Raw genomic sequence first — 26,745 nt, forward strand, 5'->3', positions numbered from 1 at the left:
GGAACAGATTTTCTGTTCAACTGCAAGAGCTCCAAGTTAAGCTTAAAAGGCCTCCATCTGACCAGATATTTTCTTCAAACTAATGGACAAAAAGTTCAAATTTTTGTTTCTCAAATGTCAAGATCTACTAGTGGCAGGAAATGCATCTCTTGAAATAAAAGCTATATTCAGTGTCCTTTGAAGTGGCTTTGTTAATGCAAATTGTCACTTAAGTGGAGTAAGGGCTAAGAAGCAGAATCCTTTGAAGGGCAGAAACCTTACTGGTAGTCAAAATAATTCCACTTAACTTAATAAAAAGTCCATGTTGGAAACACAGTCTGAACAACATGCCTGGCATCGCCCTCCATTACCAACCACAAAAACCCCAAACATCTTCACCCAATAGAAACTCCCAAAAGATGTTAGGTGTCAAAGTTCTAGTACTACCTGTGAGGCAACTCACCACTGAGCAACTGCATTTGAACCACATTTCGAGCTCATTAGAGGAGGAGTGGTGTGTATATAAAAGATTCTTCTTTCCACAGTGCGTGCCTTGTTAGTTTAGGGTTAATTCTGAAGTAATATGAGGAAGCAGAACTATTTTTAAAGTATTTCCTTTTATATACTTTGTTCATGCTGATAGAATGTTCACTGCCACTTCTGGTAGATGGCGGTGGTGAATACAGCTTATCCCATCTAACACAGTTTGGAAGCAGGAAAAAACAGAAAAAACTCCCCAACTTATGTTGTTTTTTGCCTTTGGCCTCATCACCCTGTAGGATTTTCTTGGCATTGAAGAATGAAAGGAGATAAAATAATTGCAGTAACAAGGAAACACACTAACACCTACTGCAATTCTCTAAAAAAAGCAGAAAACAGCAGTAACAGTGACTGGAATAGGACCCAAGTTTTTATCTTCTTACTAGTCTCTAGAGGGAATATCAAAGGTTAATATTTCTGAAAACTCAGAGACCAAAAGTTTCACACAGTCATTCAGGTTTATATTTTTTTAGTCTCTTTTTGTTTTGTTTCAAAAGAAAAACGTTGCTTTCAAAATATTCAGCATTTTTACAGATGTTTACCGAAACCTGCAAAAACATAACTAGCTTGAATTCACTTAAATAAATTTCCTTTTTTCCCAACATAACTGGTTTGGTAAGCAGATCAAAACCAGTTACAAATGTTTCACTGTGGGATTACAAACACCTTTTTAAGTGAAGAAAATAATAAGAAAAAAATTTGTAGTGAAAGATCAGACCAAGAAAAACCAAGCTGCTATGCCTTCTAAATTGTCTGCAGTCTTGTAGCAAAGGACTACTATAATCCTTTAATAGATATGATGAAACACTTAAAAGAGGTGAGTATCCCTAAGGAAGCAGATGTTTAAGGCATAATTTAAGTATCATAGTTCAGTGGAAAATGACTTTTTGGACAATATGTAACAAGATCTCCACAGTTCTCTTGATTATGAAAAGAAAAAAAAAACCAAAAAACAACACGTATCTCTCTGTAAGAGAAAAGATTTTTATCAACATAAAATTGAAAGTGATACTTGAAATATTTTATACCCTCCCAACCCCCAAAACACATCTGCATTATAATTTTAAATATAAACATGTGATATATAATCAGAATTTGCTTATGTTGACCTCTGAACAGGTAAAAGTAAAAAACCAATACTAGTAATTAATAAGAAATAATCATAGTTTTATATCAAAAACAGAAAAGCAGCTTTGACAAGATTTTAGACCTACATTCTATATCAACAATGAATTTCAAAACAAAACCCTAAGATAACTCTTAAGTAACAGTTTTAATTTTTAGTAACTTTTAGATCAAAGTACATACTTTGATCCAAATACTTGCAGATATATTGAGAAACAGCACTAAACTTAAATTCGAGTTCTCTTTGCTACTAATTTAATTACAAATATGAAAAATCCAAATCCAAGCAATGTTACCACTCCCATTTTTACTAATCTTTTTTCCAAGGTGGCTGCTTTTCGTGGAAGTTTCACTTGCTTCGGTTTAGTCTTCTCTTCATACTGAGGGAGGTTAAATCCGCGTAAAAAGTGAAAAAAAAAGTTAGTGTGAAAGCTTCTTAAGTAGATTATAAAGTACCCAGTTCTAAGAATCTGCATGCATTTAGGATTGATTTTTCTTCTTTCTGTCTCTGTCCTGCTTAATTTGAAATAAATGTGTGTAAACATCCATCTTATCTGATGTTCAATCATTATATAACATATATTAGAAAAACATTTATAAACCTAACTACTCACACATGCTGTACCTAAGTGGAGCCTTGTCATAAAGGACAGCAGGGTTCGATTCTGATTTCCTACCTTAGTTCACAACGCTTGCTTGGAAGGCCATCTCATTTACTGTACTTTCAAAAATTACATACTACAGACATGTACTGCTGGCAAAGCCTTGTCATGACTAAGCTTAACAAACAGTACTGAAGACTTCAAGGGAATTGATAGAAACATTTTATGTAAGAAGTTTAACTGTTTCACTTAGATTCACACATTCATAATAAATGCTTGGGTGCTCTACATTCAGAAGTGCTCCATCATAAATTAAGTAGCACAAAAATGTCTTACATTAAAGTATTCATAAGTGAAATTCATAAAAACATAACATGATGTTAAAAAGAAGGATTTGCACTTTTTAAGTAATTAGAAGGCTGTTTCACACAGGATACAAAGACACCATGCTTCATCCTGACAGCTACAAAACCTTACATAGAGATAAAGTCAAGTGGCACCACACTTGGAACCCTCCCAGCCCTTGTAACTGGCCTGCATATATAGGAGGCAAATATATACATAACTGATGATTGCATATGCAAAAAAAAGAATAAATAGCTGGTAAGCTGCCACAGTCACTACCTCTTAATATATTTGGTGTTAAGTGATTTATTGGGAGAAGGCTGTTATATTACATTAAATTTACTTAAACTACAGGAAATTGCATTAGTAGCATTATACTCAAGGTCTGAGTTCCACATGGCTTCGTTCAGCAACAGATTCCTTTCTGACACTGATGCTCCATTTACCCTATCCCAGCGGCTGTTCATTTTACCAGCCTATTACTTAAAATGACCCCATCTGACAAGAGAGTGTCACTGTGTTGGTTTGGGAATGACTGATGTGGTGCTAACATCTAGCCTTGACCTCTCCCACCCTCTTCTTTTGTCACTCTGCAGAGTTATCTGGGATGCCTCCCATTCAATCCATAAAACCTTAGTATCTTCCTTGTGAGTCAATAATTCCAAACAAAAGATTCCTTAATTAAAAAGTAAGAGTCTAAGTATTCAGCATGGCATCTATGCCACAGTGGCTGTCCAAGAGCACAGGGATACATTCCAATTAATTCTTTTGTGCAGTAGAAAGAAAAAGGTAGATTTCTTTTGGAGATTCTCCACACTGCTGTGGAATATTAGAGATTATTTCTGTTCATGAAAAGGTTTAAGGGGGAGAGACTGATCCAAACTAAGGCTAAACAGCCTTTGGCAGACCAAAGTAGGAAACATTTTCCTGATGGATGTCACATCTGAGGTTGCATCAGAAACTTGTACATTTAACAGCCTCACTCACTCATACCCACCTCCACCACGAGGTCCTTCAGTTTGCCAACTTCTTCCTCCAACTTTTTAACACTGCAAATAACATCTTTGCAGACTTCAATATAACATTCAGTTGGTGCCCACTGCAGTACCATCTGTTAATAATTATAGTTGTTTGCCATAATTACATAATTGTAGATTATAATTTAATATTCTACAGTTCATCTATCAGAAAAGACAGTGACAGAAAAGGTTTATAACTGCATTTATGCTGGGTTTTAATTGTATGATTTATGCACAACAAGCTACTATTCCCTAGCAGCCTTTGTTGGAAACTTTTGTCACCTTAACTCTCCCATCAGTCAAAACATGAAAAAACAAATCTATCTCCGTTAGTTGTGTGCACTAACTCTTTGAAATAAATTATTTTAAGAAGTATCCTTTAGAGGAAGAGCACTGGACAGCTTTATAACTATATAGTAACCAAGATGTTTGATGAATATTCATAGTTTTTATTTTACAGGGTGGAATAATGCACTCTAAATAAATCTTCTGTTTGGTTACATACCTTGTGAGAATTTTTGAGGAAATGGTTATTCATGGTCTGCACAGGAATCATCAGCTTACTACACTCTTTATTCAACTTCTGAAGAAACCTGAGCAATTCATCTTCACTAGAAAAATAAAATTATATTTTGTTATTTGTCAAATGCTGAAACTTTTTGTAAGCCGAATGTTACCTATGGATTTTTGACACTGGCTAGTGAATTAGACACGCAGTTTCATACATACAAAAACCACAGTAATACCATTTTAAAAGCCAGTAAGTAAAGACATTTAACAAGTTGGGGTCTATTTCCCCTCATTTGCCCCATCCCCTCCCTCTCCTTCCTTATTTTGGAAGGACAGTATTTCTGACCTGCAGCTTACATTTTTGAGGTGGATGTGAGGGAAAACGTCTGGTTTGTACTTTGAAGCTAGGACTGAAATGACTAAATTTAGGGTCATTTAGTTCCAACAGAGTTGAAGAAAATAAGAATTCAGTAATACTGGCTTGGCTCTTGGACCTGGAAACACATACCTCAGATCTTAAAATTTCTGATATTATCTATTTTGAAGAAAATTTTTACTTGGTGGTCAAATATAAGGAGGAAGACAACTCTCAAAATTAATTTGACACACGTCTCCAAGAAGCGGAAAGAAGGATAGAAAAATTTAACAGATTATTTTCAGCTTTAAGTTTCTAGAGCTTCCACATGACACTGACTCAACTTTACTGGAATGTTAGAGAACGTTACTCATAAGTCATGATGCTGGCCAGAAATTTGTTGCCACTCACGAGGAAGAGGGAAAGAGGGCAAGGAAGAAGATCATCCAATTGTTTTTACTGAGTGAGCTCTCAAACCCTGAAACTCCTGAGAAGTCTCTGCATCTCTGGTAGGAAAGTTTCTGCTAACTCTAAGCTATTTGGGTGAGTAACAGGCAGGGTCAAAACAAGAAACAATTACAAGTTTCTGCTGCAGAAATTCCTGTTCTGCAGATCCCTAGGATCTGGATAAACTAATTCCAACGTTTCTCCTTAGGCAATGTGCTATTAAACCTAAATGCAAAATACTCACACCATTTGCTTCTCGCTTCTGAGGGCAAAATGATATCCACAAAATTTGTCAAACAGCTAAACTAAGCTACACACCAATGCAGTGCATGTATCTAAATGGGGATGGAATTTAGGCCATAGAGTGTCATAGAGTGCTTTCTTTCAACTTTGGGCACAGGATCATTAGTGAGTAAAATTTCTGCCACTGCTCAGGACATATGTGATTTGCAATAGTGCTGAAGTGTTAAGACTTTAACATTTAAAACAGAAATAGAGAGAAGCATTAATAGCTATGCTGGAGGTTTAAAACCAATACTGCACATGGTTTTCATGAAGCTGGGGAAGTACCAAAGCCTATTAGTTTGTTTTTATAAAATAAACAACTGTTTGTTTCAGAACAATGTAACTGAACTAAGTATTTCAGGTGAAGAACCTAAACATGAAACATCTGGAGATAGCCTGGAAGCTTCTCCCACATTACTATACTCAAGCCATAATTACAAATATTTTCTTCTATTTAGAAAGATAGCATTTTAGCTGGCTGGAATTAGTTACGACACCTTTTGTGTTTCATCACAAAGGAAATTATCTTCTGAAATTCTGGAAGGATTCTTGGCAAATATAAAGTATGTCATGGGCTTGAATTAGGGAGGGGGGAAAGAAAAACGTTTATTCTATCATATTACTTCACTACACCATAGTTCTTAAAAACTCCCCATTTTATACCTGTTGCGGTGACATGCTCTTGTATTTAGAAATGGAAATAATGTTTTGAAAAAATTACCACTTCAAAAAAGAATTAATGGCTGTCAAAACATCAGTGGCTAAACAGTGCTAGACACTCCGTAAGTTTATAATCAATCAGTCCAAGATTTTCTACTATGTTAGTTTTTCTATGACTTAATGACTGATTCTCCTTCTCACAGAATGACTTTGAACAAGTGGGAAGTAAAATCTTTATATAATAGCATGTAAACATAGCCTAAGATTTTGGTCTAAAGGTCAGATGCCTAGAATACATGTCAGGCAATTTTCTAGAAAACTATGCAGTGCTTGCCATAACTGAAGTGCTGTCATATTTTGTGTGCTTCCATCTTTAATCAATCAATTATTTTCTGGTTTTTAAAACTACAAATTATCTAAACCCACACTATACTAGGAATAAGGTGCATCACCAGTGTGTGACTGCACCAGATACCACATGGATATTTCACTGTATTTGGCCACACACAGTGAATGGATTTTATTTTTTTTTTTTCTCTATTTACTCCCTCTGTTTATATTTTTAAGATGCTCTGCTTGAATGTATGCACTAAACACTACTGTGGAACAATCTGAAAAAAGCATACATTATAACAGAAAAATGTATAAAGGTAAACTGGGCAAAGTCACCTTACACAGTAGCTCATTTTTGCTTGCTAAAGCATCAATATGCATTTACAAAGGCACCTAACAGATTCTTGGTCTACCACCTCAGCTCAGCAGCAAAGTCTCTATTTTAATACAAATGGCTCAGATGCTGTTAAAGCATTTATGGTGTATCTGTATCATACTGGTTTATATCCTCCTGCATGCTGGAAGTTTAGTTCTTCAGTATTGCAGCACATGTACATGTTTGCAGGATTCTCTTCTGAAAGTACACAGTTCTTTGGATGGAGAATTACAGAATCATAGAATAGTTTGGGTTGGAAGGACTTACAGATCATTTAGTTCCATCCCTCTGCCATGGATAGAAATATCTTTCAACAGATGAGGTTGCTGAAAGTCCCATGCAACCTGGCCTTGAACACTTCTAGGAATGAGACATCCACAGCTCTTCTTGGCAACTTACTCTAGTATCTCACCACCTTCACAGCAGAGAATTTCTTTCTTACATCTCATCTAAACCTGCCCTCCCATCAGCTTGAAGCCATTCCCCCATGTCCTATCACTTGCAAAAAGTCTTTCTCTGGAGCTTCTTCCAGGAGTTGAATTTGATGATCCTTGTGGGTCCCTTTCAACTCAGGATACTCTGTGTTTCTATGATTCTTGTCAACTAACACCCCCAAGTCCTTCTCTTCAGGGCTGCTCTCAATCCATTCTCTGTCCAGCCTGTACTTGTGCCTGGGATTGCCCTGACCCAGGATGCTGCACTTGGCCTTGCTGAATTTTATGAACCCACCAATCAAACCTGTCAAGGTCTGCCAGGATGGCCCTTGCCTCCAAAACACCACACAGCTTGGTGTCACTGGTACACATACTGAGGGTATACCAATCCCAGTCTCCATGTCTCCAGCAGAGATGTTAAACCAGCACCAGTCCCAGCACTAACCCCCAATGAGTGTCACTTGTTACTAGTCTTCATGTGGACATCAGGCCATTGCCCACAACTCTTGCTCAGTGTGGCTATCCAGCCAATTCCTTATCTCTGAGTGGTCTCTGAATGAAATCTCCTCATAGACCAGAAGAAACATCAAAGTCTCTGCTTTTCCAGGGTCATCCCAGTCTTTCAAGAGCTTCCTCAAAATGCCTTGCACATCCTCCCAAGTCGATGACAGCTCAAACTTTGCATTGTGCTGCAAAAACATTCCTCAAGCAGGTCACAAAATCTGTTTTCATAAACACAGTAATGGATAAAGATACCAGTGCAGCACCTGCACTGTGAGCAATCAATGTAAGAATGACTGGTTGGGAGTGGAATACATACTGGACAGTCTCATGGAACTGGGACTCTAAAGACAACATGTGGCAGAATCACAGCATGACATGACTGCTGATCACAGTGTTGATGCAATTCAGTTCCCTCCCAAAGCATGCAGACATGTACAGATTGAATTTGAATCCAAGCATATTCTTTGGGCCAACGAACAACATAACTAACAGAGACTCTATCCTTACAGCATTCAAAGAGTACAGAAAGCTCCCCCCAGTATTTTGGAGAGGGAAGAGGTATCTGTGAGAGTACCAGCACAGCTGTCAGACCACTAGTCAAGAGGGAGATACACACACTTCAAAGAGGAACTGAACCCTTACTATCTAATCCATTTTTAGTAGCTATACTTCTGTAAGTTTGCAAACTAAGAAGAGGAAAGATATGAGCATGGAATTTAAATTGAGGTCTAGGGTGTGTCTTCCAGATAAATAAATGTAATTACACATAAAGGATAAGAGATTTCAGAAATCTTAAGGTTCCTCTGTACTTACTATATCCTTCATCCTTCATTTTGTGCTGGATGTGGAGTGATCTAAGCAGCGCTTAGGGAACTTTTTAAGTTTAATAATGTTACTGAGGAACACATCTCTCAGCTCAGGCCTGGCTTCCATGGTACTGCACAAAACTATACTACAAGTATGAGAGATGTTGCAGAGCTGATGCCTTAATACTATAATGGGAAAAAATATCAAGCTGGAATGGGAGTCTAAAAAAGTAACACTTTCTTTAAAAATTTTCCTTATAAACCTACTGATACACATAATCTATGATAAATAGCTTATAAATTGCTTAATTGGTAAGATAAAAAACCCAATATATTTTAGAAGCCAGTTAAAACTGCTTCCAGTGGAAGAGAAAAACAATGAAAAACTCTGAAATCCAAACAGAAGTAGCATTTATGATTTAAGATACACATGCACAAGGTATTATTTGAGGAGTTGAAAATTAAAGGCCTATCCAGAAGCAATATGCATCTCTCCCTCCTGCACTTTTTAAAATTGCATCTTACAATCAGACAGATTTGATTGGAAGACTAACAGAGCCTACCTCGTCTATGCTCCCAACTTTCTTTGTGCAAAACACACCCACCACCACCTCTCATAACCCACTAGCTTGCATATTCTCATTAATGTTATGCATTGAGGGATAAGGTGTGAGACAATTTTAGCTGTGTGCCACAGAAAACAACACGGTCACCTTAAATAGTTAGCATTTCACTTCCATTTCCTTAGATATACCATTAATACCTCAATTCCAGCTTCGTAATTTCAGAGACATCTTCAAATTTCTTTTCTTTCACTTGCAGATCGTTAATAGCATCTAGGAGTTTCTGTTGATCTCCAGGATTTGTAATGCCAATCTAAATTTAAAGAGTAATTTCAAATATGATTTAAACTTACTAGACATAACAGTACAGCAACACATTTCACTAACTTCTAAATATTAAGATTTAAAAGGAGTTCTTTTTAAGTTATTGCAACCAGCTACAATGTATGTAAGCAATAAAGGAAAAAATAAAACCACAGAAAATATTCAATAATGCAGAACAAAATGACAAGAAATGAGGAACTGCCAAACTGAAACTGCACAGAATAATCAGAAAATCTGTTCAGGGTTCATTACAAAAAATAGTAGCAGTTTGCCTAAATACTCCTGTTTTGTTAGGATATTAGGCTTTCCATTTCAGAACGATCTGAGCCATCTCTGACAGCAAGATAACAAATCATCATGATGGTGATACAGCATTAGCTCAGAAAGAAAGAGTGGAAACTATCAAATAGAGAATTTTACAGGAAGACATATTTTTTAACTGAAGGAAAACACAAAAGATACATATTATGTAACAGATTCTCCAAGTGGAACAGAAAACACTGGCAGCTGTGCTATCCATCAAGTATCTCAGATTAAATTTTAAATCATATTTAAATCCTAGGCTGAGAGCTTTCTTGTAAAACACTTAAAGAAGAAGAACAGTTCATTTGTTAAAAGTGCTTCTGTGGCACTTTCAATATTTCCCTTGCTCATCTGATAGGCTGCTGCGCAATGCAAGACTTCTGGTGTTAGCAGCCCTAAGATGCTCCTCAACACAAGTGAAAAACCTCTTGACTTTGCTCCTAAGACACCAGCTGAGTACCTCACTCAACAAGAGTAGACCACTCTGGCATTTAAGACTGCAAGGATCTCAGAGTCTTCAAACATAGACTATATGGAATTCTCACTGATATTCTGAGTATCTGAAGCTACCATCTCCATCCTCAGAAATCTGGAAGATGTTAGTGTTTGCAGTCTCCTGGATTTCTCTCAGAAAGAATTCTGAATGAACAGCTGATAACCCACAACAGATTGACATTCTAGGCAAGAGCTGTACCTTGGGAAATGCTTGCTTTTTTTCTGAGACCCAGTGTTCTGACACCCACTGTTCACTGTGACTGCATAAAACCGTCCTCTAGGTTCTCCACCAAGCAGAGGTAACAAATAACTATGGGCTTACAAGTGTACTTTTAAACATTTCAAAACCATGTTAAGTTCATAGACATGTAAGTCCTTCAGTAATGAAGAATCCCAACAAGATTAATTGGGAATTTAACTACAGGTGTCAAGAACTTTTGAGTATTTAATAGGTTTCCATGGGTCCCTGAATAAGTTGTACTGAAGTCTTTTTAGCAAATATCACTAGCAGCCTTAAGACAGAAAGATCTGGGTTTCCTAATCTGCTTCATCTATGTTGAGCTGTAAGTTTGCTCTATTAATTGGTTCTCAGGTTTGCCTTGTGGAGCCCTATCTAGCTTGAACTAATACTTTCTTAAGGCTTACAAAGCATTACAGCAGTCATTTTATCATGAACGCACAAGTGGATTTCTGCAATAGCAGTAATTATTGAGGAATTAAAAGTATCTTGCTTCAAGTAGGAACTTTGTGAAGACTGCCTTTGCTTTTGACTCCACCTTCTCATTCCTGAAACCACAAAATCAGGATACAGCTTTCTGACCAGCGTATCAGGAAGATGTACTTTGTTCCCCTAGAAATAAAGCATCATTTTGTTCTTCTGCAAACGGATCACTGAGCACCACCACATCTTGAAAATATGTCACAAAACAAAGAACGTGATAAATGCCCTGAGAGATAAAGCCTTCTACCACCACATTAATTCTGCATTTAGTGGCAAAAGGTGAAGAACTTAAGAGGCAGAAGGTTGATTGATCAGTCCAAACTACTTCCCTAATTTCTAGACCATCTCTGCAAGAATAGGAAGTGACCTGGAACCTGACTGTTCATGCAATAATGAATGCGTGTAACAACCACAGTGCAATAAGCCCTTCTTGATGGATAAGTGCTGGATAATCAAGATAATCCAAATTATCTTGATGGATAATTTTCAAGTTGGTGTTGGTTCACTCTGATGTGCTCTGCAGCTCAAATTATTCAAGTATTATTGTGAAGTGGCCATATTTAAGAATGTGCAAGTGCTGTAAAATGATTTGCTTATGTCAGTAAAACAAACTATAAGCACTCTCAATTTTAGCCAGATCAACTCTAGGAACATCTATTTTATTCTTTACTTAAATAGATACAAAGCAGCCCCTCAAAATCCAAGAGGCAAGTAAAATTGCCTCAGCACATGAAAGATGATATACTGCACAGATAAAACCAGTGAACCCAATTTGCCTGAGTAACCCTGATTTTAATAACCTGACACACTTCTGTCAAATATTAAATGCTTTTTTCAGGGAGAGGGGTCAGAGGAATGAGTCTTGGAACTGTGATATACAAGCACATAGACCAGATAATTATCCAATTATGTAGTTAAAGTACTGGATTATATTTTGAATTTTGATGTGCCAACTTTTCATTATTCTCAAATTCAAAACAAGACACCAATTTATCTTATTCTAAAAGAAATAAAATGTAAGAAAGAAACCTTTTTAGTTCTAAATGCATCCAGAAGCAAAATTACTTCTGTTGCTATCCTATGAGAAAAATGCTTAAAACAAAAAATGTTAGTGTCCTAAGTAGTGTAGACAAAAGCCTCCAATTGTTGAACAGACATGTCCCAGTATATTGAACACATTTTTTTCCAGAATGGAACAGTTTATAATCTTAAGGAATGCAAGCTTTCAGCTTGAAAGACTCATTGTTTAGGCTCTGCTGTAAAATACAGATAAAGATATTTACAGAGAAAATATCTTCCTATATTGTTTGATGGAGGAAAGCATATCATGTTAATGAGAGGATTTCTCCCCAGTTCTCTGGATACAAAGCAGCTTGGTTCAGAGACATCCATCAGAGGTCATCATTAATCTTTGTAGTAATAAGATCCAGGCTCTTCAAAACAGCTGGCTGTTAGTTGAAAGTCTGCCATCACAGTAAAAACTTTCAACTCTGAAGTTACAAGGAAACAGATTAGATTTGTTCTATCAGCAGCGTGGGGAGAAACCACTAGCAGAGCTCTAAAACTAGACTGCATAAAGAATTTAGGATAACTTATGAAGTGCTAATAAGCCAGGAGTGTTATGCCATTTTTCAGCTTCTCAACTGAAGACTCTCACTAATTAATTTATGTCCATGCACAAAGCATGACTTATTTTTGAGGAACTGTTTCCTGTTAAAGCAATTAAATTCTTTCAGACATTATCTTCCAGCTGATCCATGTAGTTATTTCAGTTTGTTCAAAGCTTTGTTTGCTTTTATAATAGCAAGCCTCAAACAATTTAGAATACTGAAACAGAAGCAATGATTTTGAGTGAAATTACACCTCTTTGGAGAGGGAACCATAATGCTTAGCCATTTACTGAAGCCCACAATTCTCTCCTCTTCCCCCAGTGTTTATTGGACAAAAACAAGCAATAATTACAATGCCAAAACAAGTGATCAATATGATCATACACTCAGACAGATTTAGAGTTTAATGCAACCATGCCCAACACAGCAGCTCACACAGTAATGAGAAGAAATCCACAAGAATCTCCTTAAAGGCCAAAATTACTATCAATATGGGCTTCAGAGCTCTAAAAACCCCAGGACACCAGGATGCTGTCCAGTGATCCCGAGCTTCAGAAAAGCAGTAACATCAAAACACACTGACATGTCTTGCAATATTTTTCCCTAGATGAACTCTTAAAAATCTCTTCATTGGCAAACTCCCTATATGAACACCCCCTGAGAATACAGAATTATTTGTGAGTTCTGTCAGAAAAATTAACTACTCAGTTACAAGACAAAAACATCAATCAAAACAATCCTTGCTGACATCCACTTTAAAGGAACACCACGTTGGATCCAGCTGCCAGAACACACACCTCCTTGGTACCAGGATGAGGAAAAAAAAAGCTGATACTAAGGACATGGCTAACTCCAGTAGCATGGAACAGTCTTGAAGCAGCTGTTTTTATGAGGTGTCTTTGGAATCCCAGAACAGAGATTCCAAAGCTCCCCAGTATAGAGTGCTCAGAAGAATCCTGCAGCCTGAAGTACTTACATTATTCCAATGAGACTCCTATAATTGGATTTTATTATAGCATCTTCCTGCAAGCACAGAAAGTCCTTCCACTTCCCGCAGAAAAAATTCCAGCAAAGAATAAAGAAAAGCAACCACCACATCTCAACTGAGAACAGAAGCTTTGTAATAATGCATCATTTGGTCAATAGACAAACCTTTACAAACAGCAAAAGACCAACCTTCCCAGCTGCAGTAAACTGTAAGAAACAAAATCTTCTCTTTTCTCCTTTTTTTGAGGGGCATGAGGTTTTACAAACCTGCTCAGGATACGACATTCTACAATTCAAGCAATTCTAAATAAGAGAGCTCTTCTTTCTCCAACAAAAATTACCACTTCACAGAGGAGCACATTTAAAGTTGTTTAGTATTATCTACTGCTAATCCTAGAAAAATCACAATTAAAAACTAAAAATGGTAACAACTAAAATTATACTATTCCCTGCTCACCCCGATTGCTCATTGACCTGTGAGATTGCATACTTCAGAAAAAGCCTGTCTATATTCACATTAAAATTCAAGAAGTTGCAGAAGATGCTGAAAGAACTCTTGCAAGGTTAACCATTTATAATGAGAAGACATTAAAAACATTTTTAAAAGAGGATAAAATTAAGTTAAATTCTAAAGCAGTAAACTGACCTGTATTAAGTCATCTTTTTGCATGGTCAGAAGTTGTCTTAAAGGTATATCTTGTTCCTGTATAAAACAAAGGGGTTTATGCCATCAAAAAGCATTTCAGAATAGAAGTTTTAATTTGATTTTCTTCCCTGTTTACTTCAATTTTCAGGGACAAAACCAGCTATAAAACATCATTATTGAAGCAATGAAAGATCTGTCTAGTTTAGAAACATCAAATGTTGTGACTAGCACACATAATCAAGAAATCCAATTAAGTAAATTGCAGTTTAACTTCCCATTTTATAGATAAATTTCTGTTTAAGGAATTGATATGAATTAATACATTAATGGTAATATAATTTATTATGCAGTAGGTGCATTTTGCTTTCACGGATTACTTCACAGGTCGCAAATATACCACAAAATTACCTTCAATAATTCTCTAATGTGTTCTAGACCAAGACCATGTAAAAATACTTCCATGTCATGAAAAGTTGAACAGGAACTGAAAGATAATTCATGAGATTTGAGTTAGAAACAGTGGAAATTTTAAAAAAAAGGAAAAAAAAAGAAAGAAAAAAAAAGAAATCTGTAACAAAATGTTACAGTAAAGCTCCCCAGACACAGCATTTGGGAGGAACCTGAAGTTGCACACACCCACTGATAACAGAAGTACCTTATTAGCATACAACTTTATCTATCAAAAATCTGTAGATATCTTTTCTAATAAGCTGAATTGAGCCCAAGGGGGATGACTTTCATACATAAAGGTCATTTTAAGTTACAAAACATTCCAAATTAACTTTAAAGTTGGGTTCACAAAAACCTGAAAAATGTGGAAGTGGGGTTAAGGAAGATAATTATGTGTTCTTATCAGATAACATTCCTATTAATTGGATTCAGTCCACAACTGGTACACTTTCAGTTCCAGTTAAGCCAGAAAAGATTTTCAAGAAATCAGGGCCATCTGTAATTAAAGACAGTGGAAATCACTCCATCAAGAAACTTGTGAGAAGACTACTCTTCAGAAGGTAGACTGAGGAAGTAGTTAACACTGAACTGTAGGTTCAGAGTTTAACATTTATAAACAAATATAAAATATCAATTTTGATTCCCTACTCTACCAAAGGATATAAAAGTGTAAGAGGAGAAATAACTGAACAGCTTTCAACAATCAGATGAACTCTAATAAAATTAAACAGAAGAGCAAATCCTACAAAATCCTGAAAGGACTACTGCATTTGCTACAACGAATCTTTTGCCAAAATCCTGAGTTATGACATCCTTTGCTCTGTCTTGTTGCAGGCCCTGAAATGAAGGTCTGCCTCTTCTTACCCTCAAAGACTGAAGGAGCATCTTGAGTGCCATCACTTGGCATGAAGGGCAGCCAGGGAACTGCTAGGCCAACATGACCTCCTTTTAAGACAAGGTGACCCACCTAGCATATCAGAAAAAGGTTGTGGAGGTTGTCTATCTGGACTTCAGTAAAGCCTCCAATACTGTCTTCCACAGGAGAAGCTGGCTCAGCAGGGGCAATCTGACAACTAAGAAAAGACCATGGGCACTGCAAGCTGTCTTTTTAAGACCACAGAGCTCATGCTGAAGGACACAAGCGGATGGTTGAGGACTTCTTAGCTAAGTTCTTGTACAAAATCGTATCAGGAATCTCTGAAGTTGCTGAAACAGGTGCTGATTTCAAGCACAGGGCACTTTCAAGCCTCAGGGTCAGGGGCACACTCTGCCAAAACTTCCAGAGCTTAACTGCTGTTCATACTTATTTTTGACTCTCCAACTGATTCAGGAAAAAAAAGGGCATAGCGCTTCTTGGTGGCAATGAAGCTGAACACAGGCATTCAGTGAAAGCATCAAAAATTTAGTATCAAACGAAGATAAGCACAGAACAAGAAGCATGCAACATGGGAGCATACAAATTTAACAGAGCTGAAATGAACTGAAGTGACATTGGACCCTGCTCTCCTATACTTTATACTAAATGAGAGGAAAGAAAAATCTGGAACATGCTTTTTGTTTATATTGTCCAAGGAACTTTGCAATCTTGAAAAATTGATTAATTTTAAGTACATTAATTTAAGTACATTAATATACTTACTGTGGACTCTTGGTAGCATTCCAAACAAGACACATTACATATCAGAACAACTTAATCATTGATATGTACAAATACAATCTCTTAGGAATGTTTATAAGCTACAATTACACTACAACTGTATTTACCCAACACTGTAGTCAGGGACAACTGTCACAAATTTGCAGGTAGCCTCTTGCTCAGTTGTTTTATGGTATCTCCCTTGCAAGTGATTTGTAGCCAAAGAGAGCATACTAAATATCTGGAAGAGCCAAAATGAATTAATTATTATTAAAACTCAAAATGCATACAAAATATATGGGAGTAAGATTACAATCAATTACTGCTTACAGAGAACATGAAACATCTGCCACTTCTCTAAAGCATACATCTATAACAAGAAGTTAAGACTAAACTAAGAGTTTACCAAGAGTGTTTTTAATTAACCAAATTCCAGCACAATGATGAACACAGAGCACAATGGTGTCTATCACATGGTCTAAAAAAAACCATCTGCCACTACAGAAAAAGCCAAACACCAACACAGTAATTTCTGCTGCTTGCAGACAAGAAGTCTACATACTCAATGTAATAAGTTCTCTAAAGAACACAAGGCATATGACTCTTTTAACATCTCCATTTCCAGTGCATATATAAACATAACATTTATCAATTTACAACTCACAATCTAAGTTAACCATATCTGACGGACAGGGATTCTCTTAACTGATTAAAGAAGCCTTCTGCTAGGCATCACTATGCAGTAGTGATGGATTGCAGACATTGAACTGCCTCTGTGTGGGTTTTGAGATAGTTGCAAGAAAATTCAGCAAAAGAAGCAGAACCTCAATAAAGCTAAAAAAATGGTGAAACCACTTGCCTGGCATTTAAGACTAGCCATTTTATATACATATACACATCCACAAGTATGTGGCTGGCAAACAAACCCCTACTGTGGCCAGAAGGATGGGGGAGAATAAGAAGGGTAGAAGCAAAAAAACTTTTCATGGACTGAGATAATACAATTTGATATGTGAAGGAGGAAAAAAAAACAAACTCAAAAGATAAGCAGGCACATACCACCTCCCACCAGCAGACCAATGCCCAACCACACTCCAATTTTATTGCTGAGCATGATGCTATAGGGCACAGGATACCCCTTGTGTCAGCTGGAGTGAGCAGCCCAGAGCTGTGCCCCCTCCCAACCTCCTGCTCACTCTCAGCCTACTTGCTAGAGATGGGGAGCAGAGTGAGAAACAAAGACGGCCTTGATTCTGCACAAACACTGGTCAGCAACAGTTAAAACACTGGTGTGTTATCAACACTGCTTTGCTCACAATCCTAAACCACAGCACCATACAGCCTGTTTGGAAGAAAAATGACTTCCAGTTGAATCCAGAATAATACGAAAGAAAAGTATTTTCTCTCCCAGAAACAGTTTCTGCAGACATCCTCTGTATGACAGCCCCTTGGGCTGGCAACAACCTGAAAGCAGACACTGAAGCTGGAAGAAGCTCATGACCACTAAATATCTCAATACTATCTGCAAGACTTTGCACCAATTGTGTGAAAATTAGCACTTTGGGTCAAGAGGCAAGAGCCATCTCTCAAGTGTGACAAGCTTGTATTCCCTCCATGTCAGCGAAAGTCATGTTATAAGATTATATGGCTGTAACCTGCTGAACAAGTTGTTTATCAAAGCAGAAAGCATTTGTAACCCTTTTCAGTAACCTGAGCCAGCAGATCACTGAGCCTCAGACACAGATCTTGCTAGCTTACACTGACAGCTCTGTGCATAGTTATCATTTTTGCTCCTGCCTAGCCCTTTCTGGCAGGGGAGGGAAAACAAAAAAAAAAAAAAAAAAAAAAAAAAAGGTAAGAAAAAGAAGCTGTAAATTACAATTCATAAGAGTGAATTACACATTTTTTGATGAGCCGGTGTAAAATGCTACATCATTGGTTAGAGCAACTCAAAACAAAATACACAGGAATATGGTCTCCATACATGGAATCCACCATGTATCATCTGATAATAGAATCAAACATATATATTTTAGGAGAATACATGTTGTCTTCAGTAGCTTTCTACAGTCGTAAATGGTGGCTGCTCTTTCCAAGATCTCATGGCCAATTTACATTGTTTTACATCTTCCTCTGGAGAACAGATTTTGAAAATGGCCAGTACCAACTCCTCTTTTTTTTAGCTTTAGCCTTTTCCCTTCCAAGCTCAATGAGAAACTATACTCTACAAATCAGTTTGGTATCTGCACTCTCTCACATACTTTGGCAGATAGGCAAAAATACAACATATTTTTCTACTTCTCGTATCAACACTGCAAACATGAATAATCCCTTGTTTTGTATTCTATATCTAAAGTCAATGATTCTGAAAGAATAAAGAAAAAAGGTTTCCAAAAAAATACAATATAGCCTTTACAGCACTGTGAAAAGCTGTGACAGATAAGTCTGCTATAAACATAAATGTAACAGCACTAGTATTCAACTAGCTGCTATAATGTAGTTATTGAAGTAACACTTCTAAAGAAAATTATATAATTAATTAACAGATTTTTGACACAAAACAGAGAATTCACATTTCTAAGAGAAATTAAATACCTCTAAATATTTATTGATTTTTGCTAGCTCTGCTGCTGTTTTCTCATCCTTGGTCTGTAGATTTTTGTCAGCTCCTAATTCAAGCAACTTCAAAATTACACTTTTATGTCCATGTTGTGCTGCCCATATTAACGCCTGCATAGAACAACTTTGTTTTAGTAATTTTACATATGAAGCAAACCCCAACAGTTTCAGTCAATAAAGCATCACCCAGTATGGAAGACAAAGACAATTAATGCCAGAGGATCTCAAAGTAGTGTTAAAGTAGAAAATTCTTAGGAATGTTTCTCAAAAAGATGTACTTCGAAACAAGCTAGTGGGTACTCGCTTTTTAAATTTTTTATCATTAAATGCAACACACAAAATAAATCACTTACTGTATATCCATTTTCATCTTGGGCATTTATGTCTGCTCCATGAGCAACAAGAAAAGCGACAACCCGAGGATAGCCTTTTCTAGCTGCATACATCAGTGCAGTCATTTGTTTCCTGAAAGGTACCAGGTGAAATAAAGTATGTCAAAATATAAAAAGAAAAAAAAGGTGGCATACTTCTATTTACATTTAAAAATTATTTTTAAAATTGTTCTACAGGCAGAACAATTTCAATCCAAAGTTTGGAAAAAATATACAGTTTGAGGGCAAGATGTAAATCACAACTGAATATTTAAGAGAAAGAATATTAAAAACAACAACTATGTTCATAAATGCAAAACCCTCTCTGGCAGAATCAACGTAAGCAAAAAAAATCACAGATCATACAGTTCTTACTGTATGTTCTTACCAGTTCTTACTGGTGTGGAGAGGCTGGATGCAATAGCAGAGGCTGCACACCTATTACTAACAGTCAGGACCACCCCCACCCTGAGTATGCCCAAGAGAATTACATGTACAGATAATACTGAAGATCTTAACTTTTCAAGTACTAAAACTAAACACAATCATAGTATTTTTGACCTTTATGCTATTTTTGTCCAACAGAAGTTGCATCAGAGAAGGTTCAGATAAGACAGTAATTTTTTTTTGTTTTCCCCACTTAATGAGTGGTTAGGCATTGGAAGAGCTGCCCAGGGAAGTGGCAATTACTGTCCCAAGAAGTGCTAAAAAGGGGTCCGGATGTGGCACTTTGGCATACAGTTTAGGGGAGGTTATGATGGTGCCAGCTTGATGGTCAGACTACATGATCTTGAAAGTCTCTTCCAATCTTGCAGACTCTATGATTCTATAAAATCTATCTACTGATACCTTCTTTCCTACACAGACTACCATTTCCTACAGCTGCTGAAGTACTTAGACACCACCCGTCCCATTTACTCCAAAACCATGAAGATAACAGTCTAGTGATCTTAAAGTGATTCCTAAAGATATCATATCTATCATCTGTGCCCTGAAACTGTTACTGTATCTTCAAGACCCTGCATCAGGGGACCTTGTGTGTGTGCGTGGAGGTTGCTTTTATGCAGGAGTTTTTTAAAAGCTCTCCAGCGAGGTTTCTTGGGTCTCTTCCCAGTGTGGTATTTGCCTGCCTGATCTTTGCTCAGGTAATGTTTTTTCTTTCTGTTTCACTGTTTGGTTTTTTTCCCCCTGGCTCCGAGAAGCTGCAGGAGCAATCTCTGAGCTACCCTGATGGTGAACTCTGCAGCTGCCTGTCTGAAAAACCAGGTGGGCACCATGCTGGCAGAAGTAGAGCAGAGCCACCCTGCTCCAGCCCAAGATGCTGCATCAAGTGGGGGAACAGATGCACTGAGTGGCTCCAGCCCAGCTGTTTCACCTGTTGTGCCACTCTGCTGTGCCCTGCCATGGGGAAGCTCTCTGTCTGCTGCTGGAACAGCTCTGTGAGGCTCCTGCCTTCCAGGGAGGGCTCTCACATCATCCTGACACTCTGTCCTACAAAGCCTGAAGTTTTCCTGCCAGGCAGATTTTGGGGACAGCATTTCAGCACTGTCTTTGTTGCAGTGGGGTATGAGGTCTAGCAGTTATTTGCTTTTTTTTCCCCTTGCCTTTCGGTATTCTGTTTGTTAATAAACCACTGTTTTTTCTCTTTCATCTATTATAATTAATCTCTTATTGGTGGAAAGCAATTGTTGGAATACGTAAAGGAGATGCCTCATTCCAAAGTGTTCTCCTTTGAATTGTCTGAAACCAAGACATGATTTTATACTTCTAGAGATGCTTACAAGATGAAGCCATTGTGAAATACTGCTCAAAAGCTTCTGTTTGCAAAGCATATTTCCAGATGCCTGACACATTCTTGTTGAAATAAGATTGCAGAATTAAGGAAAAAAAAAGGCAGTATTGGAGGAATAAGATTGTAGAGTTTCTGGTTGCTACTAAGTAATAAGATTTAAGCTAAAATATTTTACTACTGTTGTTTAATTAAAAGCTACTGTATTTTGAAAAGCAATAGTTTTTCATGAGAAATACGTATTTTTTGTAATGTACAGCTCCATGTCAAAAACCTGCTTTCTAATTTTCTAATTATTCTATTTTGGTAGGATATACCTGAGGGGAGGACTATTCTTCTCAATAGTGGGTTTCTTAATACTAAGTTCGACCACTAGAGGGATCCCCAAATTCATATATGTTAAAACAACTGCCTTAAAATTTTTGCCTCCTTCCAGAGAGTATTGCTAGAACTAAGGCTTTGCACATCTTCCTTTGGTTTCAGTCATTCATACAAGGATAATGTTCTGTCTTACACAAACACAGTTAAAAGTGTACTGAATGAAATCCAGTAACAGATTTTAAACAACCTTATGCTAGGGGAAAAAGGTCAATCACACAGAGATAAGCAAAATGATAGGCAATCAGTCCTTCAAGACATACAGTCAACAACATAAAGGAACTTGGTAATGAAGCAAAACGACTTGCATCAGTCTAGAACTAACTTAGTTCATCAACAACAAGCTGAAGTTCTCACTGCATGTGAATAGACATTTCACCATGGAGCACAGCCAATCAGTGGAACAGGTGGCACAGAGAAGATTTTTAGTCTCCATCTTTAGTGGATTACAAGACCAGATGGCAACTTAGCCTAATTTTACAGCAGACATAGCTTTAAAGAAGTTGGACTAGAAACTTCCTAAAATCCCTTCTTACCTGAATTACCCTGTGAACCTATGAAGACTGCTAGAAAAGTAGAGAAAGACTGTAATCTCAATCTTCAGATCAATAACTGATGTCTATATATCTCACTATCTCTACAGGTCTCTATAGAGATATCTATACACAGGAATCTATATTTTAAAGAAGGAGCAGAAGTTGATTACAAAACCTAATAATTTGTAGCAACAAAACACAAACTTGTTTGCCCAACACGGACACTCACTTCCAACATTTCTTTCTTTTCAGTGGTAAGTAGTCTTTGATGAACCTCCCATGCCATCCCTTTGAAGTATTTACTATTTACATCTGACTGCAAAAACAGTCCAATCACGCCTGATTTAATTTTTATTTCTCCTGCTCAAAAACTGTTTTTTAGAATTTTGATACTATTTCACAATTATCTTTTGCTTTTTCAAAGGAAAAATACCAAAAAAAAGTCCTGTGGCTACAGAATAGTCTTTTCTCCAAAGAATATGATGTCGTTATAGTTGTATAGTACTGCAGAGAAAATCAACCCAACAACACAATTACACTAAAAGACACTAAAATAACTGCTCCATTTGCAAGTAAAACTCAATAAATACAACATTTTAAAGGTCCATCAACATGATTGTGCAATTAGTACTGCAAGCATTCAATTTTAATACTTGTGTTTTAATTTCAAAGGATAAAAGCTGTTTCAGGATAGAAACATGCATTGCTGCACAAATCTGCACCTCTATATGCAAGAGGGTGCCCTGCTCCACGCCATGAAAGCAGTGTCCATTTATATGTAACAGCCACAGGAGGGAGACACGAGCATTGGGGAAAACAAATCTTGTTTCCTAACCCTGCAATAAACTCCCACAACCACAACAGCAAGCTTTAACACATTCACTGTTTCCTGCTTAAGTTGAAGAGAAACTAAACGTATTGGTACATCTTAGTGCAATCTAAAAAGCTTGGAACTGAGAAATTAAGTGGCAACAGTGTATTCACAGCAACAGAAGATAATCTATTTGCCCATTTTCTGGCTTAGAGGGATTTAGTGATGAAGTGGGAAACCCTATACAACAAGTAATATTAGAAGAACATACTTTAGTATAACTTTAGGTAAGCACTGCAGGTTAAATAAGGCTTCTAAAAAACACTACTTAAAGATTGCCAGGCCTTACAAAGGGATAAAGTATATAATTTACATTTTCTAGCCAGAGGAAGGTGAATGACATGAGATAAGCAAAACAAATTTCTCAAGGCAGCACTCACTTAAATGAAGTATTTAGGCTATAACAGCTCTACAATGGCCATTCACAGCAGGTCTTACAATGCCTTCATGTTTCACCTAGCCATTACTCTACTTGTTTGACTTTCAAAACCCTTTAGCTAGCACTTATGCTTTGACACACTACATTCTCATCAACAAAACTGTTTTTACAACCACGAGTACTCAGTTCCCAATTTTGATATAGCAAAAATATCCTAAATTATCCTATGTACTGAATACTTCCTTCTCAAAACTGTATCCCCTTGCAAAGAAACTCTCCACCTACCCATTCCTAAACTCATCTTCTTTCCTTGCATTTCAAAAATCAGTTTCTTTCCCATTAGTCCTTCACCACCCCATGCATACTTAATAAATAAGACCCACTCCCTGCAAGTTTCTGTGCATCACCTCCAGATGACATTAAATAAAAGAGCCTACTGGTTGCCCTGATGGTGCAACAGAGAAAGGATAACTACTAAACCCAGCCTTACAAGAAGATTAAGTATTTTGCTTTGCATTCACACACATTCCAGTGGCTGGTGGACAAAAAAGAAGCTTCCTAGAATCATTCTGGCTCTTACACGCTGAGAAAGCCAAATAATGAGAACCTTAATTCTACATCTGAAGCTGATCACACAGAAAGTACTTTGACAATTATCTCAACTCATTGCCAATTCTGATCACTACCAAGACCATCCTGCTTCCTCTAGTGAAATGGGACTGCAGTGCCACAGAGAGGGGCTGTTTGATCCCTTATGGTCACATAAGGCAGTTTATTGTATTTTCACTTCTGAACACTGAGCAAGAAGTCCATGAGCAACAGCAGCTGTTGCCTGAGAAGACCCAATGATGGAGTGGCATGCACATATGTCAAATACTAGAAAGGCATAAAGGTCTCAAAGGTTTCAGGTAACAAGGTCTGGATTTTTCAAGCCTCTGCTTTTATTTAGCACAACTATGAATTTCTGATTGTCACTTAATTTACCTTTTTATTTGAGAAAGACTACTACTGCTAAAGTGAAAAAGCCACAACCATATCTGCTGGATGTGTGAATAACTAATGTTAGCACAAGGCCTAAGGACACAAAAAGCTAGTAAATAAGTATTTGTATATAAAGATCAACCATGCAAAACATATTCTAAGTTTATAAACAAAATTTTAAAATTAGAATTCCTACCACTTGTGTCAGCATTCACACTCTTTTCCCTCAAAGTTTAGCCAAAGGCCTGTCCAACTGCAAACCTGCAGCTCTGCACTCTAGCTTACATTTCCAACACCCAAGACAAAGTTAGTAATGCAAAGACATCCCCTATTTTTTAAAGCAGCAAGTTTATTCTAACACTCAGCTATATGACAACAGTAAGATGTCCAAAATTATTTCAGAGTATGTAGCTTCCTCTTCTCTCATTAACAATTTCTAGTCTCTTTGATGAGAATAAAAGAATGGCATTTAAATTTGGTACTAGACATCAGCTGCACTTCAGCAGAACTGTTTCCTCCTTGTCTATCAGTACTATACTAGATGAAAAACCAGTTGACCTAAACAGTATTTTTTTTGGCAGAGGCAAGACAATTTATCCTGGGGTAAATCCAGAATTTGTTTCTTTTTGATGTAAAATAAAACATTTCATCAGACTGTACAACTACAGACATCTCTCATTGCACTGCTTCAAACTGCTGAGACACAAAGTTATAACTGAAGGACGCCATTACTTGTTTCTAAAAGGAGCTTAATCTCTTTAAACCAAATTATTCCAGATTGCAGTGGAATAAATGTATTATATTTACATAACTTTGTTTTGGACAGAAAGCACTCTGTGAAAATAATACAGCCATATACCCACAAAAAGTTCAAAAGTAGGATATGAATTTAAAGAATTAATTGATTTAGCTTCATCCCTACGCAGAAGAGGCAATATGATTTAGGAAAGACAGAGGACATATTTCTTGCCCTTATACTTCAGTCAAGTAAATAATTAAGATTAATTTTGATTTTGTTCAGCTGAAGAATACTTACAATTTGATAAAGCTGATCACAGTCTTATTTATTCAGATTAACAATTTTAATAATAGGCATAAGTACCTGGGCACTAATATTTTCTTATACAGCACTGAAATTACAAGTACATTTCATCTTAATCACCACCAACAGCTATGTCTATAAACACATCTCTGTATAATAATATTAAATTTTGTACTGTATTCACAGTGTGGAGTTTTCAATACCTGCAAGCAAGGTTAGGGTCAGCATTCCTTGATAGAAGCAGTTCGACAGTGTTCAAGATGTTCTCCTCTGAAGCTTGTGCAGTACATGCTGCCATCAACACAGTGTATTTATCTGTTTGGAAATTCACAGTTACAGAATTACAAATTATCATGTTAATCCAGAAGTTCCTTTAAAAGTCTTTATATTTTCTAGAGTTGCTACTGAGATGCTGATGCTCTACAATATTTGGAAAAGGCTAACAATCTTGTTTTCCTGTCCATGAAGATCACTAGAATGATCAGGTAAGACAAAGGCACCTGAGGACATAGAAAGATGAGAGTGAATCACAGTGGTAAAGCATTTATTCCTACTGAAGTTTAGAATAGCTCTGGAGTACCCCAAAACTACAATAGCAGCTTAACTATAGATGTTCACTTCTCAAAACACATTCCACACCACTAGATTCACTCCCCTCTTCCAGTAAATGGAAGTAACAGATGCAATGGACAGAAAATGATATATGAAATGTATTATGAACATGCAGCAACACCAATTTTGGGGAGAACAGAGGTCCACATAAAAGACACTTAAAGCAAAAGGGCTTCTTAAGGAGGAAGAATTACATATATCAACTTACTATGGTCCAATAGTGGCAGAAGTATTAAAAGTATTGGTTTAGATGTGAATGTAAAGAGCATCTACACAGACCATAGGAATGCCAAGATATTTACTTCTCCAGTGCTGGAACCAGCTGGGTGTTATATACCACCTGGGCTCACAAATCAAAACTGTACAAGTGCTCTTTGCCCGCAGAACACAGGAGACCTCCTTTCCCATGACTACCATGGTTTCCATGTGGGAAACGTAACAAACACCTCAAAGACCTTAATTGGCCCCAGTGTCATTAGAAGACTGCTACTTGAGTAACTGCTCATTTTGTTTGTTGCACAAACTTGTTCACAAGTCCCAACATGTCCTTATCCATTTGAGAAGTATAGAATTAGCTGCAGCTACCTCATATCCTATCAAGCGGTATAACATATTTTCTAATTTTCTTGTAGAAATTTTAAGACTATGTATAATTAACGTCTTCATTCTTCAATGAGGTCAGATTTCATTATATTTAAACATGAAAAGTTTGTTAGCATGTTATCCCCACTTCCCTCACCACTTCTTGTCCTCCACCTCTACAACTTAGTTCCACATTTAAATTAATTTGGTTTTTTAATACACCATCTTTTAATTTTCAACTGCCTCATTACTTGATATGCTGACAAATTTTTACTTAAAATGTTTAACCTGATTATCAACTAGAATATGAATGGAAAGATGGCAGGACTGTCAGTCTAGAATGGTATTTGTATTCATTATCTCAGCCAGTGATAAAGAGTGGGAAATTAATTTCTGTTAGCCTACCTATAGCTCATACACGTGAGCAAGAGACGAAAGGGAAGAAACACCTTGGAATTCATAGATTTCTCTTTTACAGAGAATAACTAATAAAAGACTGTAAAAAAAATAAGTTTATGTTCAGACTAGAT

The 26,745-nt window shown here is 36.9% G+C and overlaps 1 protein-coding gene across 3 annotated transcripts in view; it reads right to left on the minus strand.

The window, feature by feature from the left end:
• Positions 1-862: 862 nt before the first annotated feature.
• ASZ1 (ankyrin repeat, SAM and basic leucine zipper domain containing 1) overlaps positions 863-26,745 on the minus strand; it is a 31,471-nt gene continuing 5,588 nt past the window's right edge. Inside the window, exons 4-13 of one of the 3 annotated variants that reach the window (XM_056515387.1) lie at positions 25,225-25,336; positions 19,028-19,139; positions 18,651-18,785; positions 16,184-16,296; positions 14,378-14,453; positions 13,970-14,026; positions 9,084-9,196; positions 4,116-4,221; positions 3,589-3,702; positions 863-2,024 (exon numbers count right to left, since the gene is read on the minus strand). In XM_056515387.1, the coding sequence (XP_056371362.1) occupies positions 1,872-2,024; positions 3,589-3,702; positions 4,116-4,221; positions 9,084-9,196; positions 13,970-14,026; positions 14,378-14,453; positions 16,184-16,296; positions 18,651-18,785; positions 19,028-19,139; positions 25,225-25,336 (1,091 nt within the window). In that variant the 3' untranslated portion in view covers positions 863-1,871. The remainder of the gene's footprint in view (positions 2,025-3,588; positions 3,703-4,115; positions 4,222-9,083; positions 9,197-13,969; positions 14,027-14,377; positions 14,454-16,183; positions 16,297-18,650; positions 18,786-19,027; positions 19,140-25,224; positions 25,337-26,745) is intronic. The other 2 variants (XM_056515394.1, XM_056515400.1) reach the window with 2 other exon arrangements.

The sequence above is a fragment of the Oenanthe melanoleuca genome, chromosome 1A (assembly GCF_029582105.1).
Source record: "Oenanthe melanoleuca isolate GR-GAL-2019-014 chromosome 1A, OMel1.0, whole genome shotgun sequence".
Classification (NCBI taxonomy): Eukaryota; Metazoa; Chordata; class Aves; order Passeriformes; family Muscicapidae; genus Oenanthe; species Oenanthe melanoleuca.